This window comes from Trachurus japonicus, chromosome 4, assembly GCF_045865225.1.
Source record: "Trachurus japonicus isolate A0001 chromosome 4, Traja_1.0".
Classification (NCBI taxonomy): Eukaryota; Metazoa; Chordata; class Actinopteri; order Carangiformes; family Carangidae; genus Trachurus; species Trachurus japonicus.
This window is the reverse complement of record NC_140910.1, coordinates 27,676,415-27,696,752: the sequence shown is the minus strand read 5'-3', so window position 1 is coordinate 27,696,752 and position 20,338 is coordinate 27,676,415. Positions and strand designations below refer to the sequence as shown.

Genomic DNA, 20,338 nt, shown 5'->3' with positions numbered 1-20,338 from the left:
AACAAGTGCCAGTAAATTGGAGTGAACTCCCTCCAGTGTGGCCGTGGTTTTCTTTCAGCATCATGCATGTGGACGGAGGAGAGTGTAAACATGATATTACTGTAAGACAGTGTTGACATGAGGAGTGAGCTCTTCCCAGCGCAGAAACATGTTCCCCCTTTAATTAGGACAAAACGTGTGTGTGTGTGTGTGTGTGTGTGCGTGCTCTGCAGGGTGGTGGTTTGCAGCGAGGAAGAGAAACCCGGTTGTTGTATCTCGCCGTCTTTTTATGGGCGAGTTTCTTCCCGTACGTCATTATTTTGGAGAGACAGCGGAACACAGTGAATCTGAAACGAATGTCAAAAAATCTGGCATCTGCTGTTGTCTGACGCTGTTGCACCGACGTTGTTCTGATTATAGCTGCCTCGCTCGCTGCTGTGGAAGAGTGTGTAGACAGGATGTCACAGTGCAGGTCAGGAAAACGCAAACACTGCAGAAAAGTCCGACTCACAAATATGAAATATTTCATTCTTCGTTTTTGTTTTTCTCCTTGTTTGTTTGAGTTTTTTAGCGAAGCCGTTGCTCCAGGTTTTGGTCAGTCGGCAGCTCGAGCTCGTTAGTCCACACTGGTCAACAGATACTGTTTGGTTTACCAACAACTTTAGTGCAGGTATCTATTAGAGGATCAATTCTAATGACTTTATTGATCCCATAACAATTCATTTTGTAACACCATGAGTGGATTTAAAGGGGAACTATGCAAGTCTGGTCGCTTTTTTCCTCTACGTAGCTCCCCCTACAGTTTCCCAATGCATATTTTCACTCTCGTAAAACTCACTTGACACTGCGCTGATCTTGCAAGGTTGGTTTTCAGCCAATAGACAAGTCATTTAAAGGAGTCACTAACCCTCCTCTCGGCCATGTGCATTTGTTTACAACGAAGCCGGCGAGAAATCAATTAATTGAGCGGTAGATAACGTTATTTATCATGTACAGGTTACGATTTATATATTTGTGTAGTCTTATCTGTCATAAACAAGAGATTACAGGTTACGGGGCGCGTTTGTGTCGCAGAGACGAGAGCTGGGACACCGGGTCGGAGGCTCTGATCTTACAAGGTTGGTTTTCAGCCAAGAGACGCTAGGTGGAAGGCAGAGAGCCTCCATTCTCCCTGGAACTAGTTACAAGTCATTGATTTAACCATCACAATTACTCCAAAGCTGTTTAATTAAGGTAAAAATGTAGCATAGTTAAGCTAAAAATCCTTCTTCTTTAACATGATACAATTACTCCAAAGCTGTTTAATTAAAGTGCAAATCTCACATAGTTCCCCTTTAAATGACTTGTCTCATTAACTATTGAAGGGATCCTCATGAAATTTGCCATGACAGTTATTTTTGATTGTTACATGAATGTTAGATCACCAGCATCAGGTTTTAATTAAACTTTACATTATGTATTTTGTGGCTAAGTAATCTACTATTCCCATCAGCCTCAGCTCTACTTTGTCTCTGGTGCTAATAAGCTCGTTTTCATGCAAACACGCTAATCTAAGACAATGCAGAGCGACTCACTCTCTCTCTCTCTCTCTCTCTCTCTGTGATGAATATGTCCTGTCTGCATGTTTTAACGTTTCCTCACTTGTGACAATGAGTCCATACTGTAGGACGGTGTTTGAATAGTCGGAGGAACATTTGTCTCGGCTCCATCCTGCTGACCTGGTAGAAAACTCTCCTCAATGGGCAAATCTAAAACTTTTCAGCTCAAATCCACTGTGCTGCTGTGTTTTGACTTTTGACTTTCCCACATTTCTGCTCTGTCCTTATCTGACCAGTGTCACCGACCTGTCATCCATTTGTCAACCCAGAGGGAAGAGAGCGAGAGAGTGAGAGTGTGTGAAATGAAATGGTGTGTGTCATCGACAGACACTTCGGTCAAGTAGAAGAGCACTGGTAGTGTGGAATGAGGAAATAATTCAGGCTGCTCTCTAAGAGTTTTATGACTAACTTGGTGGTTGAGTCTCGTTTTTATTTAAAGCAGCAGAGCAACCGGAGAGTCGAACGGGTTCATAAGGTCGTGACAGGATAAGAGGTGTATTTCTTTTCAAGTCAGCAGGATAAACGCTGCATGTGGATCAGCGAAGAGCCAGTTTAACCTGCAGGTGTTTCAGTCGGAGGAGGAAACAGACACCGGTGCCGTACGTGACCCAGTTAATTACAGAGATCTGTTGTGGATTCTAGTTGCAGGATTATGATTTAAATTCTGCAGCGGTGCAGAATTTTTTTTTTTTTTTTTTTTTTTTTTTTTAAAGTTTATGATGAGCGTGAGGGTTAATGATGGGAGTTTCAGCTCTGCACCGTCAGAGGCTCGTTCCTGAGACTCATTAGTATTAATATCGTCTGACAGGACCTGCCAATAAAACAGACAGGGAGAGGCGGGGACACATTATGTGAAGAGGTTACATCAGGTAGAGGAGAGGAAGAGAGAGAAAAAGAGGAGGAAGGAGGAAGACAGGTCGGCTTTGTTAATGGGGCCTGTGCTTTCCCCCTGAGGCTCAGGTCAGACCGGGATGCTCCGTCACCGCTCTGAGACAGATGCTGACTGAGTTTGCTGCCCTGCTGTGTTCACAATCAGCGAGGATGTGTTTAAGAGGAGGAGGGAGAAGGTCAGCTCTGAAAACGAGAGGAGGAAGAGAGGTCAGCTGAGTGTACAGAGCCTCAGTCATCAGGGCTTCCTGCTCCCTCTGATGCTTCACCGAGAGAAAACATGGATAATTAGATGAGAGCAAAAACCTTAAATAAACTTAAATTGAAGATGATACAAGAAACGGCAAATAAATAGATCAAAAATTGATGTTTTTATTCAAGGTTTATTTAATTCTCTTTTTTTATTTCTGTAGTAACGAGTTTTTACTGAAAAAAAACACAAACTACAGTAATGCAGGAGTAGCACGTTGAAGCCGAAGAAACTAATGATGTCTGTCCCCTGAAGGTGAACGGTCTTTGTTATTGCAGAAAAACATCTCGAGGAGTAAAGAAGAGTGAGTGACTCATCCCCACTCTGGTCTCCATCTCTCCTCCGTCCAATTATCAAAACTATGATCATCCCCCAATTAAACTAGAGTTTTAGTTGCCCGAACTGAACTGGACTGACTCGATTACAGCTGCAAATATGGGAGTGGAGTGTCTTCAAATGTTTTTTTTCAACCAACAGCCCAAAACTATTTAATCAATCTTAAAGAGAGAAAAGCTGCACATCTTTACAACCTGAACATGAACACTGGTTTAGCTGCATGACAAAACAAAGTCGTGTAAAATAAAATATGAGACTTGTTATTCCTGTTCTGATATCTGTGCAGTTTGGTTTAGTTTAAATCTTAAGGATTAAAACATGGAGATTAGGATAAAATGCTTGAATGTTTGCAAAGTGGTAATGAACTTAAGCAGTTTTACAGTTTGTCAGTAAAAATCCAGTAGAAAAAGGCTGAAGCAGAGGGAAGGAGACGATGTGACCGTCAGATAAGTGAGAAACTCCCTCATCAGTCCCAGACAGACCCCCACCACAGCCCACCCACTTTAATCATTCATGCTTTAATGAACCCAGGTTAAAGATTGATGAGTGGCGCTACCTTTTCTCTGTGTGTGTGTCACTCTCTCACACACACACACACCAAGAAGCACACAGCCAAGTGTGGAGCTCTAATTTAATACATCAGTGATAATGACCCGGTCTGGCCTGAGGATTAGTGTGTTTGTGTGTTGGAGCGAGTGTGTTTCAGGTCACTCATCCCCTCACCCGTCTTTCACAGTCATGCAGCTTCGCCCCCGAGCTGCTGCCGCTGCTGCCGCTGCTCTCGGTTTTGTTTTCGGGTTTGCTCGATTCTCACGAACGCCTCGAGGGACTGTTCTTAGATTTGGCATAAAACCTTAAAGGGGAACTATGCAAGTCAGCTCGCTTTTCCGCTGTTTTGGTTACGCTCCTCTTGTTTACAACAAAGCCGGCGAAAAATCAATAAATGGAGTGGTGGATAACGTTACATAACATATACGATGTTAGGGCGTGTGTGTTTGTGTAGTCTTAACCGTCAAAAACAAAAGATTACGGGTTACGGAGCGCGTTTGTGTCGCGGTGCCGCAGAGACGAGAGCTGGGACACCGGGGCGGCGGCCAGGTACTACACTGATGTTACAAGGTTGGTTTTCAGCCGTGAGACGCCAAGTGAAGGCAGAGAGCCTCCGTTGTCACTCGTAACAACTCACAAGTCATGTAGTTAACGATCACAATTACTCCAGAGCTTTTTAATTAAGGTAAAAATGTAGCAGAGCTACGGGAGAAATCCTGCTTAGTTCCTCTTTAACTTAGACTTGAGGATGAACTAATTAGAATTTGATGGTCAAAGCCAATGTTTTTAACTGTGAAATATTAGTAGATAAACACATAAAACTGCTAAATTTGGATTATTATCACGATGATTAAATTGTGAAATACCATTCATAGCACAAAAACTCTGTATTGTGATGATAAATTATCACTTTGGCAGATCAGAAGCAGGATCTTGAACCGTCCTAACACGACTCTGAAGCCCTGAGCTGTTTTTCTGTGCTTCACATACGCAGATGCTTGGAGACGTTATGTGGCTGTTTTTCTTACTAAACGCAGAAACTTCTCCGTTAGGATTTAGTGCACCCGAGGAATAACTCTAGTTTTAGTTTCTTAATGTGTCCTTTAAATGTTAAGTCAGTGCTGGAAGAAAAGAAAGAGACAGAAACACCTGCACCCAGACAACGACCTTTGATTCCTCTTGTTTCTCATCTGGGGTTTTTTTTAAAGCAATTTGAGTTTTATTTTACTTTAGATCCAAGATTCAAGATAAAACGTTTCATTTTTGGCCATGGAAACATCAGTTATGAAACTTAAGTCATGGTCCACTTGACTTGCATTGTAAATATGTGAAATAATCAACTTTTTTATTTTACATTAACGATTAAGAATAAACCATTTTCAAACTTCTGTGTAGAGATACAGAAACTTTTTCCAGTCAAAACTTAAATCCACGTCAAAGTGAGATTAAATTAAGTCTTTAAAATGAGAGAGAGACTTATCTATATGCTGCTAAGAGAAGGGTGTGTGTGTGAGTGTGTCTAAGTATGTGTGTGTTCATGCTCTGTGACAGAAGTGGGTTACCCTCAGCTAAGAACAAAGCGGAGAGTTTGGCACTTTGATCAGTGATGGCAAAGCGAGCAAAGCTAATTACAACCTCACGCTGGTTGTCTGGCAGAGGCGATGCTCAGTGACACACACACACACACACGGACACACACACGCTGCCTGGGAGGGCGGCGGGAGCTGATTTCACCAATTACCAGTTCCACGTGAAAAATTTAATATTCTAATCATAATTACATCATGATTCATAATTATTCCCTTTTTACAACAGAGGATGAGCGTGACAAACGAGCCTGTGGTGGAAAACATGTTGGAGTAAAACCAAATGTTGTCACAGAGGAGGAGGAGGAGGGAGGGAGGGGAGGGGGGGTGAGGTGTTGATCCACAGTGTGTCAACATCTGATTGAGTGCATATGTGACTGCTACACCACTGTGTGATTCATCATGGTGCCATAGACAGACAAGATGTGACTGTGTGTTTGTTTTGAAGTGGAAGTGGTTTGTGGATAAGACACAGTAAAGCCCAGGTGTTAGCTCACCTGCTAGCTGTGCTGTTAAAGAGGAACTATGCAGGATTTGTACTTTAACTATGCTACATTTTTACCTTAATTAAACAGCTTCAGAGTCCTAGTGCTGGTTAAATCAATGACTTGTAACTAGTTCCAGGGAGAATGGAGGCTCTCTGCCTTCCACCTAGCGTCTCGTAAGATCAGAGCCTCCTCTTTGCGGCACCGTGACACAAACGCACCCCGTAACCCGTAATCTCTTGTTTATGATGAATAAGACTGCAAAAATATACACATCGTGACATGGTAGATTATATATGACGTTATGCACCGCTCTATTGATTGATTTCTCGCCGGCTTCGTTGTAAACAAATGCACATGGCCGAGAGGAGGGTTAGCAAAACAGCGGAAGAGCGACCGGACTTGCATAGTTCGTCTTTAGCTCAGGCTAATAGCAGCAGCATCATTATGAGAAGTAATATTTAAATCAAAAGAAACTGTAAGCTAAACAACTAAAGGGCATAAAGTATTACTGAGGGAGTCACATGACCACATTCACTTTAGATGGATCAAGAAATGAATGAGTTTTCAAAATGTCCAAAAGAAACAAGAGTTTGTTGGCTTTGATGTGAAATTTTAAAAAAAGAGAGATGGTCTTCAGTAATATTTTTACGTAATAAATGACTGATCATTCAAAAATCATTGATTGATCTGTTATTAAACGTAGCTTCGTCTTTGTTGGTAATGTGATAGTCGTAACATCCACTCACTCAGACACATGATAGTTTCCACATGTGTGAAATCAAACCTGTTGTAAATCAACCACAAAAAAAGTCTTTTGAAATTCTCTCTCTCTCTTTCTCTCCTTTCCTCCTTTTATTTCCTGTCACTGGAGTTTGTCTGGACTCTCGTTCTCCTGAGACGTCACTTGTTCAAACGCACTGTGCTAAATGAAACTATAATTACACTGTGAGATTAACATGAATTTTCCTTTGGGGTTGGGGTAGATTTTCCAATTTTTGTTAGTGTTGCAGGAGATTGCGTTATGGCCTCAGTCGATTCAGCGCCGCTGCCCACTGCTGCTGCTGCTGCTGCAGGAGTGGGAGTCACAGCGTTCTGCTCAGGGTTTCCTTGACCGTGTCGTCTTGTTGTGCGCAATAAACTGTGTCTGTTTCGCTTCCTGCTCTGAATCCAGTTTATTCCACACGGTTGAGAAATGTCTGATTACATGTGCTGGAATTTTTAATTTAGCAGCAAATCACAGGGGGGTGTAGGAGGGGGATTACACGTTGAATTACACCCTGGAAATAGCCGTCCCAACTCTCGATCTGTTTCCGTTTCTAATCTGGCTGTTGTTCGACTAATGCCGTTAATCCACAGCAACTCCTGGAGAAAGAAAGAGAGGAAATCCTCATTTCACTGTTAATGAACGATAATTATTACAGATGGATTCCTTCAGGCTTGTTTTGTAATTAAAAGACCATATAAACCACACTCGCCCACTAATCTGCCACTGGTGCTCAGTCCTGCTGTAAGAAACAAACAGTCTGTGAACGGCTCTTCAGCTTTTATGTTCACTTTGATTAAAGCTTCTTCTAGTGTTTCTTTGCCTCTGAGCTGGCGATGGTTTTGGCCGGAGGCTTAATGTTTTCATCTCGTCTGTCGGGAACTTCTTTAAATTTGGTTCAAACATTCAAGGATTGAACTCGTGGTTGAACTCATCTGTCTGTGCTGGTAAAAGGCCAAAGGTCACTGTGACCCTGAATCTATCACATAACAAGAACAAGAGGTCACCCTGACCCTAAACCTTGAGCTTAACCTGCTCAATGTGCAATTTGAACATGCAAACTTGCAAAATGAGTAATGTTTGCAGTGAAAATGTTTGCAAAAAAGTGTGTACACAACATGGTTTGACATGGTTTTTCAGACAGACTGCTGGAAATTTGACATCACATTAAACTGGGATGATATGTAAAAGCTTTTTATCTTCACTCTATGGAAACAGAAACCCACTGTCATGGTCACTGTTTCTTGAAAATATCGTCTGGCTTTTCATCGCTGCAGTTCATCTCTGAGTCCAAATGAACATTTATGCAAAATATAAATAAAACCCACTCAGGTGCTCTTGAGAAATCTCATTCAGGAGGACAGAAATATGTTTATTGTGAGGTCACAGTGACCTTGACCTTTGACATTTGCCACCAATATCTAATCAATTCATCTTGTGATCCAAGTGAAGTGAAGAGAGTCTCTTCTGCTTCAGCCATGAACAAAGAGTAGACATCGTTCAGTCGGCCGATTCAGACACAAGCTGCCGATACATCAAACACTGCGTACAGACTCCTCCAAAACTTTAAAATACTGTATTCAGTTTTTTCATTTCTATATTTGACATTATTTTATTTCCACATTCAGAGCTGCCAGTGGAGCTGTTGTAGCAGAGTCTATAGTTTTGCCTTTTACTTGTATCTGTCAGTGTACAGTATGAATCTGGGTCACAGTGCTGTCTGAGGGTTTAACGTTTATTTCATTCACAATAATGACTTAGTCTAAGAGTGAATGTGAAACATACACAGCTCCAGTCTTCACAAAAAAACACGAGCTCTGACGAAGTTCGACTCTCTTGCTCTTATTTAACAATTACTTCTCAGCCTGTGACGCCTCAGTGGGCAGAACTCACAGTGCAGAGGGCTGTCCCATCTCCGCTAATTGGAAGGACATAGATTTAGTGTTTGGGCCTAAACTGAATTGGTTTCTTGTGAGCTACAGACGCTCGTGGGAAATCTCAGCACAGGAGGTGACAAATTGAAGAAAGCGTCTCTTAAACAGCGGAGAACGAGCATCCTGTCGGGAGGAAACAACTCTCACTAACGTTAGATCTTTCAATTTGAGGGTATTGAAACCTCCAGAGAGCGGCGGCAGTGACGTTTATTTATGGTTCGACCCGCTGAGAGAGACAGAGGAGGGTCTTCACCTGGTGTAGTGATGGAGGGAAGAGCCACGTACCTGTCAGATACAGTATAGAGACGGATCGTTTGTGGCCTCGGCTGCAGTTCGAACTCCTTAGAGAAGAAGGATCTGTCTTCAAATAAATCACTCTGTTATTTATTAGCCACTAAATATAGTCGTTAGCGTTACATCACACACACACCGCTGTACTCGGTCCGTTTCAAACGTGACCTTGTTTTTCTGTTACTGTTCAATTTGTGATGAGACGACAGCACGTCTTCTGCAGGTCGCTGTCACCGCCCACGTCTCACGTTCACGCTCCCACACATTGTTTTTCTGTAACAAATTTCTCGACACTCTCCTGCATGATGATGACAACTTATCTTACAACGCACCCTGGCCTTGTGCCATAAACACACACACACACACACACACACACCGCACCTCGACTTGGCAGTGACCACGGCTGATAATGTGCAGACGGATTTTGCATCAGCTCCCGAATGCACCACACTCACAGCCCAGTTCTTACACTCAGCAATCTTAACATCCAGACAGAAGCATGCAACGCACCAAGAAGAAATTGAGCTTTTTGGAATTAATTTAACTTGAAATGAAATAAATAACAAAGTTTGTATTGCTTCGGGGTGAGGAGTTGCTTTCTGAACATGAACAGGAAGAAGATTTGTAGTTAATGGAGGAGACGTCTCGTCTTGTTTTAGAAGGCAATCAGAAAAACCTGGCACATCCATCTTGTTGTTTTGTTGCTATAAAAACAGTAAACAGTCATATCTGATACTGAGTTTTAGCTCCAGCGACTCTCACATGTTTTGTTTCTGGCCTCGACTGCTTCACTGTAACTCTCCTCAGTCAGGACAGACTGACCTCTAGTCTCAGTAGACAACAATTGCTTTTCTCACCGTGTACTTTATCCACCAACCTTTAACACAATGTCTTTGTGTAGAGAGTACAGGAGCCCCCGAGGGCAAAGAGGTTCAGAGCTGACACTGGGACAGTTTGACCGAGAAATGCTCATAAACAGTGAAGATAAATCACATCTGTGTGCAAATGGGCCCAAACTGAGGCACTCGGGGTTGGTTTCAAAACGGCAGGTTTCACCTCAGCATCATGGTTTTGAAAGAAAATCTGTGAAAAAACATGAAACGCTGACTTATAAATACATTTTCACGGAGCGCGTTGTAAGTCTGGTCGCACAAACAGCTTCTCTTTCCAGTGCCCTTCACCGAAGCCCTCCACAGGGCGTACTACATTACAAGTCCATCCATTACTTCTCCATTAGGAGTTAAAGTGGGAGGAATATGTGGCCTCATTGTCTGGCGGGATCAATAAGAATGTTTTTATAGCCGATGCAATGTGACACTATCGATCCCGAGATCACTTAATGACCTTGATGTACAGTCAGTAGCCTACACGGATGACCTTGGCAGACAGGCAGCATATCGAACAAAGACTTAATGCATGTAAATTATGTGTCTTTTTCTGTCGCAGCTATGAATGGACAAGGGTAAACGGACACAGGCTTTATAGGAGACGGTTAAAACACATAAAAGACCAAAATATACAGTAGGCTTACATGTGCCGACAAACTGCTGCTGAGTCATGTTGCTAACTGGCTAACAGCAGTGGAAGCTAGGCTAAGAGATTTAATTTGCAATAAAATAAAAACACAGTAATTATGTTGTTTTACAGCACCTAATATTTGTTTTATATCATGTTTCATCACACATTTTTACAAAATATATGTGGTCTTAGAATTGGCGACAATGGTATAGGCTAGTAGCTGTTTATGTAGTGAGCTAATAGCTAACACATTGTATCCACAATAATACTGCAACATGTTTTTCTCACATTCACGCATTTTTTTCTCTTTTGTGGGTCATTTATGTTGCTCTGGCATTTTGTTCTCAGGCTTGTTCTATTTTATTTAATAAGAAGTTGTTACCAGGCAGGAGAAGATAACAAGGCAGCAGGAAAACATTCAGATGTCTCATTCCAGTGTATTTCTTGTGTTGTTGTTGTGGAATCTGATAATCTTTCAATTAAGTGCATGTAAATAGATTTCTGGATCACATTTTGTCTTTTACCCCCCAAAACATGTGCCCTCTTTTGCTATAATGCCCATTAGCCTAATTGAAGTTACTGAGTAAAAAAAGCCAAAACAAATAACCTAATCGAAATTGATTAACCACAACCAGAGGCCAGATTTCTATAAAATAATTATCCACAGTAATTTTAAATGCACTCATCTCAAACACAACGTAGAACCAGAGACGTTCTAATATGGTAGAACAGCCTTGAATGCAGATTCTACCCTATCTACATCTGCACACACACACACACACACACACACACATAACGGATCTCTGTTATGTAATTACATTTATAGCGAGTCTTGGTGCAGTTTCGCTCTGCTGTGGTAATTGATTTGCGATTTGATGACTTGCTGTAAAGTAAATGTGTCTCTCTCCCTCTGTTCCTCTCATATCTCTGCCTGCCATCGTGAACTTACAGTAGGCTACTGTGTGTGTGTCCTCTTTATCGAGCTGATTCATAATATTGGATCACATTTCCTCCCGTTTCTGGCTCTTGTATCGCTATCTCATGATTGGGGACATTAAGCGAGTGCTAGTGTGTGTGCAAAGTGAATTCAAGGTTGTCTGCTTTGATGCTTCATCTGACAAGGCCTGTTTCAGATATTTACAGTTTTAACCCATTACCTTCTCTGACTTCATCCCTTTTGTGCTAAAGCAAAAACAGCTCAATAATCTGCTTCTTTAGACGTAAAATAATCTGAAATCTGGTTCTTCTATGTCTTGTTAAATGCCTTCTGAGAAACGTTTCTCTCCAAGAGGTAAGAACATCTGTCTTCAGTGGATTCACAACCATCTGAGCTCCTTTTTTTAAGTTCTGGTCTCTCTGTTCCTGCTTCATTTTCATTGGTTCATTGGTTTGTGTGCATGTGTCGTTGGAGTTGTTTTACTGTTTTGGTTTACTTATTACCCTGTGACTTAACAGTGTTACTGCTCTGCCATGTGGAGCCCATATGTCGGCTGTTTTTTCCTCATGAATCCTCTTTGAATCCTTCTCTGATGGCGTTATTGTATAAATCTGCAGAGTAACACAGGAAGTGTCACAGTTCATTCATATATTCTTTTATGCATTCACCGCCTGCCTTTTCCATTTTATTCACTGCCCTCATTCATCCTTTGATTCATCCTCATCGACTTTCTCAGCTGTTCTCGGTTTCCTCATCTCCTCTCTGTATTTTTCCCAGACTCGTTCCTTGTTTTATCATCTGTTGTGTTTTCCTGCTCGTTGTTTTCCGCTTTTTTCTGTTGTAATTTGGCTGCTTTTCCTGTCGTTCCTACCCGCTGCTGCAGTGCTTCACCTCGCCCACTGTTTGCCTGCCTCTGCCTGCTGAGCCTTGAACAAGAAGAAATGTTTTTCTACCTGTCCCCTCTAAACCTGAGTTGTGCCAGAAGGAACATGGCATGATTACTGTATTTTGAGTATCAAACACTTCCCACAATTCGGCTCAGACTAGTTTCTGTAGTTCTTCATGGACGGCAGTTTTGGTTCACAGCAAATTGAGACACAAGAAACATTTCATTGCGGTGCATCTCCCAGCTATTGTTCCATATGTTCAGTATGTTATGTAATCCGGTCCCAAAGTGAATAAATATGCGGTTTCCAGCCGAGTTAGTTTCAGAGACATGGCAGCTGATAAAACAGGAGTAGTGCATTTGGCAAAGCCGTACTAGAAAAGCTGAACATGTTGAACATCCAGCTTTGTTGCACTGCAGTGAAATATCCCTTTCATTTCCCTTCAAGAACTGAAAGTCTGCATCTCATTCTAGCAGCAAACATCCCAGCAATTCGGTCTAATTCTTAAAGGGTCTGCAGCTTTGTAACCACAGAAACCTCCTCCTCATCTTCTGTGTGTTTACCTCTCTGTCTTTGTCTCCTCTCCCTCTCTTTTATCCCCAGTTGATCAAAGTATGTTTGAGAACTCCGTTGCCCAGCAGCAGAGTCCCCAGATCTCCAGGCAAGGCCCGCCGTCGGCCCGACGCTCCCCGGCTTCGGCTAATCCCAACCTGGGCTCCGGCTCCGTGGACTCTCCATCCTCCGGAGGCCAGCAGAGGCTGAAGAACGCCATCAACCTGGGGAAGGCTGTCGGAGCCAAGGTTTGTGAGACTCAAACAGAAACTGAACATGACAACTCTGATTAACATTATTTATCCCGTTAACCTTTAAAGGGATAGTTCAACGTTTTGGCAAATTCGCCTTTTGCCATAACCCCTATCATAGCAGTAGGTTCATTACCTTTAAATATCGGTGCATGTTGTTTTGAGATCCCTCAAATACACAATCCAACAACTCCAAAATGCTCTTGTTGACAAGTTGTGACCTGCACATTCACCACGCTATGAAATAATCATTTATAATTACAGTATGTAACATTACACACATGAAGCAAACAATCAGAACTACTTACGCTTTTGAAATCACTCTGGAATGTAGTTTCGGCTATGCATTTGACAATTTTCAATTTTCTCTTGTAATGTTACATGATTATTTTCTAGCGTGGTGAATATGCAGGTCACAACTTGTCCACCAGAGCGTTGTGGAGTTGTTGGATTGTGTATTTGATGAGTTTGATGAGGGACAGGGGACCTGTACCGTTCACCTCCATTGTGTTCACTGAGCTCACGTCTCTGCCCCGCCGATCTCAAATCAACAATGCCTATAATTAACGGTAATGAACCTACTGCTATGACTGATTATGGTGATAGGAGAATTTGCCAAAATGTTGAACTATCCCTTTAATATGAGGCCATTAAACATCATCACCCTTTCTTCCTTCCTTCTTTAGGTCAATGACTTGTTGAGGCGAAAGGAGCCCAGTCACCTTGGAGACATCGGGGTCACTGAGGTCAACAAAAACGTGGGTGCCGTGTGGAGCTGCATGGACCAACTGAACCAGACTAACAGGTAAGAGGAAAGCGATGTGATGCTGCTACTTCGGTCATATTAACGCGACTGTGAACTATGAAAAAGCACTTATACAAGCTGAGTTCAAACAGAGCTTCATCCAAACTTCATCTTCATCTTAATTTAAACCCTAATCCTGAACATAAGATCTTCATTAATTAAACATTTATTATCTTTTTTAGTGCCTTTGTGCTTTCAGGACGAATATCTGAAAATCACTTTCCAAGGCTTCACATTCATTTTAATGATAAAAACCCCTGAAAGACATTATCTCATTGTAGGCCCAAATATTAAATAAGCTCTCCTGAAAGAAGTGTCTGTCAGTGTAAATTAGGCATCGGGTCAGAAAAGGTGAATAATTTAAGATTTTTCCTGTGAAATGTGGATTTGAATTAGTGATGACACATCAAAGGCTCCTGTGAGAGGTCTGCAATTGAATAAGACTGATTTTTGTAACCTCCAAAAATGGAAATGAGCTTTTTTTTTAAATTCTGCATTTCTTATTTCCTCTCACACACACACTCAGGTTGTGTTTGGTTGTGGATTCATTCCAGAGGCATTGATCATCTGATGATCACTCAGGCAAACGTCATTTTTCAGCCACTCTGCTCACATTTGTGTCCGTTTAGTCGACTGTGAATATATTTGGTTTAATTTACCAGCGTCGACAGGGGTGCAAACTCATCAGGGGTAAAAAAGGTGACAAGATACCGACCCCCTAGGGGGGTCCGGGGGCATGCTCCCCCGGGGAAATTTTTTTAAAAACCAACTTTAAAGGTGAATTTACAGTCAATTTTAGCATGAGACTAGGGTCCAGATTTACTCAGGTTTGCACAGCTTTTGCTCCTGTTAAACCTGCACAATCTGTCTCTCTGTGTTTGGTTTTGAAACATGTGAAGAGGGTCTTCAGCCTATGCAGGTTTAGCATGAGCAAAAGCTGTGCAAAACTTGGGAGAATCTGTCCCTTGATGTCCATCAGATGAACCTTGCAAACCTTGCCTTCAAACTAAATAAAATTTAATACAGACTGATTGGTTCATTGTGAAACATTTATTGATGTAAATGTGTTTTCTGTACGTAGGCTATGCTCCGAGGCAGCGCTGCTCTTTCTGTCCAATAACACACATGAAGCTTAAAAATGCCATAGGTTACATAAAACATATTAAGCGGCAATATGTATTTAAAAGATGTTCAAGCAAACGGTTCGGTTCACGGTTTTGTGGTCATGGTTTTCGGTTCGGTTTCGTATACTTTGATCGTTGGGAAAATCAATCATGTCTTGTATATTCAGGTTAAAACTGAAAGAATGAGGCAGTCTGACATCTGATACATCATTGTGACAGTCTGAGGATAAAAGTAGGTGATCTGGTGGCAAGAGAGGAGACATTGATAGTTCCAACATGTTTTAATTTATTGGGCAAATAAAGTTATCTAACAAATGCTAAGAACAATTAGATATTCACTGAAATATATAACCTATATTTATTAATTGTGGTTCTTACAAAAATTATATCTTATAAAATATAAAAGCTAAAATGTCTCTTAAAGCTCTGCCCCTTTAATTAGTGCATACAAAATAATTTAACTTTAGCCTACTACTTTTACAACCACATTATTTACCAGCAACATGAAGTGAAACAGAGGCAGGTGTCCTGCCACAGTCAGTCAACCTCCTCCTCCTCCTGCTGCTGCTGCTGCTGCTGCACAGGTCGCGCTGGAGCTAGTCTCGCTCGCCAGACCCTCCTCCAGAGAAGAGGGAGACACTGGAGCTAATAAATGCTAAACGCGCTAATCGCTAATTGGCCGCGATCGCGATCATCACACACACGGTCCCATACAGCACCTATACAACGCTGCTGGCGCATCTTCTTGCTCCGACTCTTTCACTCGCCATGCTCACAAAGTCGCGTTAGTTAGTCTGTATTAAAAGTGAAGCTTGTGTATTGCTGGACAGAAGAGGAGCGCTGCCACCACTCGTTGTCATCCAGGTAAGGTGCATGCGCCTTAAAGAGACAGGTGCATTGGCTCGGCTCGGCTCGCCGGACCCCCCCCCCCCTCTCAATTTTTTTTTTATTGCGGATTTACACGAATCACACAAATGACCAATTTGGGATCCAAAACGGCGAATTTCGCCGAAAGGTGACGAGTTTGCACCCCTGCAGCGATGATCTGCAGAGATTTCACTCGACCACCAACCGGTTCAGACGGGTTGGAGTTTGAATCGTGGATGCATGAGATGAGATGAGATGAGATGAGATGAGATGAGATGAGATGGGATGGAGAGACTGAAGCCCAAAAGGTTCAGTGTTTTCTTTCCAGATGTTGCTATGGTGCTATTTATCATGAGGTTTTATTTCTTGTATAGTATTTACATCATAATTGATATCTCCTGTTTGTACAGTGAAGCTACAAACATAATTAATTATTTCTAGTTCTAAAAATAAAGGTATCTATGACCTTTATATTCTCGCTCATCACATCAGAGTTTAATGAAGTTGAATTATGAGGAGAAAAGTCAACACAGTTATTTTATGTCACCTTGTTTTTTAAACTCTGTGTGATGTCACATCTGTGTGAGCAACTCCTCCCTGAATCAGCGGAAAAACTTTTTTTAAAAACTCAAAAATTAAATTGATTTTTTGACACAGTTCATTGTGTTTTAAGCTCCAACGACTCCTGACAGGTTATTATAGTTACAGCATTTCTCCAAAAATCACGGCGGCCATCACCCAATTAGTTCTTCTTGGCAAAATGAGCCGTGTTCAGTGAGGTGAAGCTGCAGAACCAGATGTTTAGTAATGTTCAGATGTTCACCATGAAAACCTGCAGCAGCACGCGCTCCAGTTTGTTGTTGCAGACTGAAAGAAACTCACTTCTCACCTGCAGCTTGTAAATATTACTTTTGTTTTCTTTCTTTTTGAATTTTTATTCATCCTTGTCTGTTCTGCACGGATGAAGCTGGAGATGCAGCAGCACTGGTCTGAGTCCAGCCATCCCATCCGCTCTCATTCTCTCACTGCAGCTTTAATAAAAGGGAGAGGAAAAAAAATGTCAGAAAAAGTAACTTTTAAAAAAGAAAAGAAATGTACTGACGTTAACAAATCATCTCTGGTAGGTTTTCATTTTCATATTCCAGCCCAGCATGATACCAGAGTGGAAAGCCCCGGTTTAGTCGAATCAGTTTGACAAGAGCAGTAATAACACACGAGCTCACTCACAACAACTCACTGAAGTTGCATCATATTTTTTTTGTGTGTCTGTGTGTGTCTTGTTTTTTCCCTCATTTCTTCTTGCCATCACCTCAGATCATGTGTTCAGAGCCGGCTGAAACACAAATTGCAGCATTTGTGCAACTAAATGTTTCAAAAGTTTAACTGTCTGCAGGAGCTGCTGCTGCTGCTCTTAAAGGACAATTCCAGGCAAATTCAACCTGGGGCTCTAGTTTCCTAATATTTTAGGTCTAAAAGAATGAATCTGAAGATTTTCTTTTTAATGTTTAGCGTATAATGGGAGCGGACGGATCTTAGGCTGTTTAGGCTGTTTACATCCCACAAAACCACAGACAACGTCAGATGGCTTCAAACACACACCGGGGGGTTTATTTACTTCAAGAAAGCCGACATGTTTGTAAACAGAGCTGTAATACAAAGTACAGGCAGAATGAACAACAGCCAGATTTATTCTCACGGCTACGAAAACATTGTGCCTCCGAGTTGATATTCCTTTGTTGATAAAACAAACAGGAGCTTCAGACGACCTGTAAACATACTGAGCCGCACGAGACTTTGCGAGACTTTGTATTACAGCTCCATTTTTCAAACATGTCGGCTTTCTTGAAGTAAACAAACCCCTCGCGGGGACAGACAGACCTACTGCAAAACAGGCGACATTAAAAAGAAAATCTTCAGGTTCATTCTTTTAGACCTAAAATATCAAGAAACTAGAGCCCCAGGTTGAATTTGCCTGGAATTTTCCTTTAATAAAGCATCAAACCTGCCATTTTCATCCCTCTGCATCATTGACAGTCAGAGCCATGTCAGAGATGTTGCTTTTGTATTTTTGTCCATCTCAGTCTTACGATTCAACATCTCACAAACATTCAGTTGTACCTTCACAGGTTCACAAAGCAATTTTCACACAATGGTTCATATTTTACACGACTGGGTGAACGACGATGTGACCTGAAACTAGTCTGATCGGTGGAGATGGATCAATTCCTTTGTATCATCCTCACATGTTCTCCTCTCCTCTCCTCTCCTCTCCTCTCCTCTCCTCCAGTCACATCTCCTCCTTCGCCTCCTTCCCTCGGCTCGACCCACCTCCGCCGTCCGGGAAGAAGCGCCTCCCTCGAGCGCTGAAGACCACCCAGGACATGATGATCTCCTCCGACCCGGTCGTCTCCTCTCCGGACGCTGCAGACTCCTCCTCAGTCCTCTCCTCCCCGGAAAAGACGCCCCTCATCGCCAAGGAGGAGGAGCCACAGCAGCAGCAGCAGCAGCAGCAGCCGGGAGAGAAGGAGGAAGTCACATCACCTCCTGAGAAAGACGCAGCTCATCCAGAGTCGACGGAGAGTAAGGTGGAAGGAGGGAAAGGTGGAGAAGAGGAGGAGGAGGAGGAGGAGGTGGAGGACAGAGGCACAGACGGAGACGTGGAGGAGCGTCAGCCTCAGCTCCAGCTCTCCGTCCCAGACCTCATCCACAAAGATCCTCCTCCTCTGCTGGAGCCCAGAGCCAAACCCTGCGACATCTGGGAGAAGGCGCCGGGGCCGGACTCGCGGCTCGCCTCCACGCCCCGCTCGGGGAAGACGCCCTGTCGCATCAGCCTGGGCGAGGAGGTGCTGCTCGGTAACGGCGCCCCGTGCACTAGAGGCAGCACGGTGAGCGCCGATGACCCGGAGCCGCACCCCGACCTGCTGTCCTTCGAGTAACGAGCAGAGCAGAGCCGAGCCGAGGTCCAGATGCCATTTCAGTATGATTCAGAAAAAGTTTGGAACTTCTTCTCTTCATTTTTTTACTCGAGAGGCTCCAGATGTCTGCGGCAGAAACTCAAACAGACTGCTATAAGTCATTTGGATCAAATATTCACTGCCACTTTTTGAATATATAACTCGCCCTGCTCCGGGCTGTGCTGTAGGGAAAAGGAAACGTGTGGTTTCAGGGGCCGAATCTGTTGCTTTTTTAATTTCTCAGCGGCTTTTTACAAGTTTGTACAGGTTCACAGGTCATGGAAATAAAAAAAAACATGGCCCTCCAGATAATAAAGTATATATATCTATATCTATCCAGCCTGGCTGATCTGGGGTCAATCAGACACTACGAGCTTCTTCTTAATGAATAACAATAAGACTGACCAGCACTGGATGATGGAAAAGACGCAGGAGAGAAGATGCGGATTCATTTCAGTGCAGTTTAGTAATAACACGACACAAACCTGCTAAAGGCAGATCAGGTAATAATGAATGTAATTAGTGAAATGTCTCTTTGAGGGTTATTGAGCAATAAATTATAAGATCATCCCGTTTTAAATCCATATAAAAGGGACGTTTCATTACATGTTAGTCATAAATTCATATAATACATAAGCTGCTATAATGAGATCATTTAAAAAACTGCAACTAATATGACAAACAGTGAAGAGTGGAGGAGGAGGAAAAGGAGGAGAAGGGGAAGAAGGAAACGAGTGGGAGAGTGTGAACGAGAGTGGAAGTGAGGGAGGGGAAGAGTTTTGGGTGAATTTCACTTTTATGTCGGTCGGTTCAGGATGTGAAGCAGCCGTTTGTGCCAGAGGCCGATCACAACTGGAGGCTTTTTAACTTCTGGCTTCATTCATATCATATTAAATCTTATCACTTTTTTTTTTTTTTCGGTCCAAAAGAAGTTTGAGCACCAGCAGAGCGACCTCTGGCACCGAGAACGACCTTTTAAAGCTGCAGGTCTGAAGCATCAGCAACTAAAAATATCAATCAGTAATGTTTTATTTTAGAAACTTCCAAATCATATGAATTTTTAGTAATTGAAGCATTAAAATTAGAAGGATAAATTAATTTGTGAACAACATTGTAGTGATATTTTTGTATTTTTCTAGAGCTGAAACATAAATAACAGTGACTTTTAAGCTCAATTGTCTCTCTTTATTCCAGAAATTGTGGAATATGTTGCCGTAAGTCACTTATGATCAACTCTAGATCATATAAATAATATATTAATTGATTAATAATATGTTTTTTTCTGCCCTGTGCACCTGGTAAGATTTAGTTTTCCCTCAATCACCGAGTACAGACAGAAAATTTTGTAATGAATCCCAGAGCTGAGCTGCTGCAGACGTCCAGCTGTCGGCTGCTGATAAAAGTCATTTTTTCTGAACTGGCTGAGCTGAAAGTGAATTTAAGAAGAAGAAAAAAAAACCCGACAGAGCGTCTTGATGAGTGGATGGAGAGGCGGCATGTGGAGGGCGGGCTGGTGGAAAGTTGTTGTGGAGCAAAAGATAATTAGTTGTCATTAGAGAGAGATGAAAGAGGTGTGTTTTATTGAAGCAGATCGTGAAGTGACAGACCAAAGACACAAATTAGTGGCTCAGTCAGACAGGTAAATTCTGTCATATTGTATTTTTTACAGAGCTGTCTGAGTGAGAGGAGAAGCAATAATTCACCCAGAAGAGACATTTTCTCCTTAATCTTCACTTCATCTGTGAACGAAAGCGTCAAAACCAAAGTCAAAGTGTTTTTAA

At 42.3% G+C, this 20,338-nt stretch overlaps 1 protein-coding gene across 2 annotated transcripts in view; it reads left to right on the top strand.

Moving 5' to 3' along the window:
* Window positions 1-19,620, top strand: part of LOC146989110 (carboxyl-terminal PDZ ligand of neuronal nitric oxide synthase protein-like) — a 249,511-nt gene extending 229,891 nt beyond the window's left edge. For both annotated transcript variants that reach the window (XM_085775086.1, XM_085775085.1), the window contains exons 11-13: window positions 12,608-12,804; window positions 13,494-13,612; window positions 17,891-19,620. In XM_085775086.1, the coding sequence (XP_085631212.1) occupies window positions 12,608-12,804; window positions 13,494-13,612; window positions 17,891-18,539 (965 nt within the window). In that variant the 3' untranslated portion in view covers window positions 18,540-19,620. The remainder of the gene's footprint in view (window positions 1-12,607; window positions 12,805-13,493; window positions 13,613-17,890) is intronic.
* The last annotated feature ends 718 nt before the right edge of the window (window positions 19,621-20,338 follow it).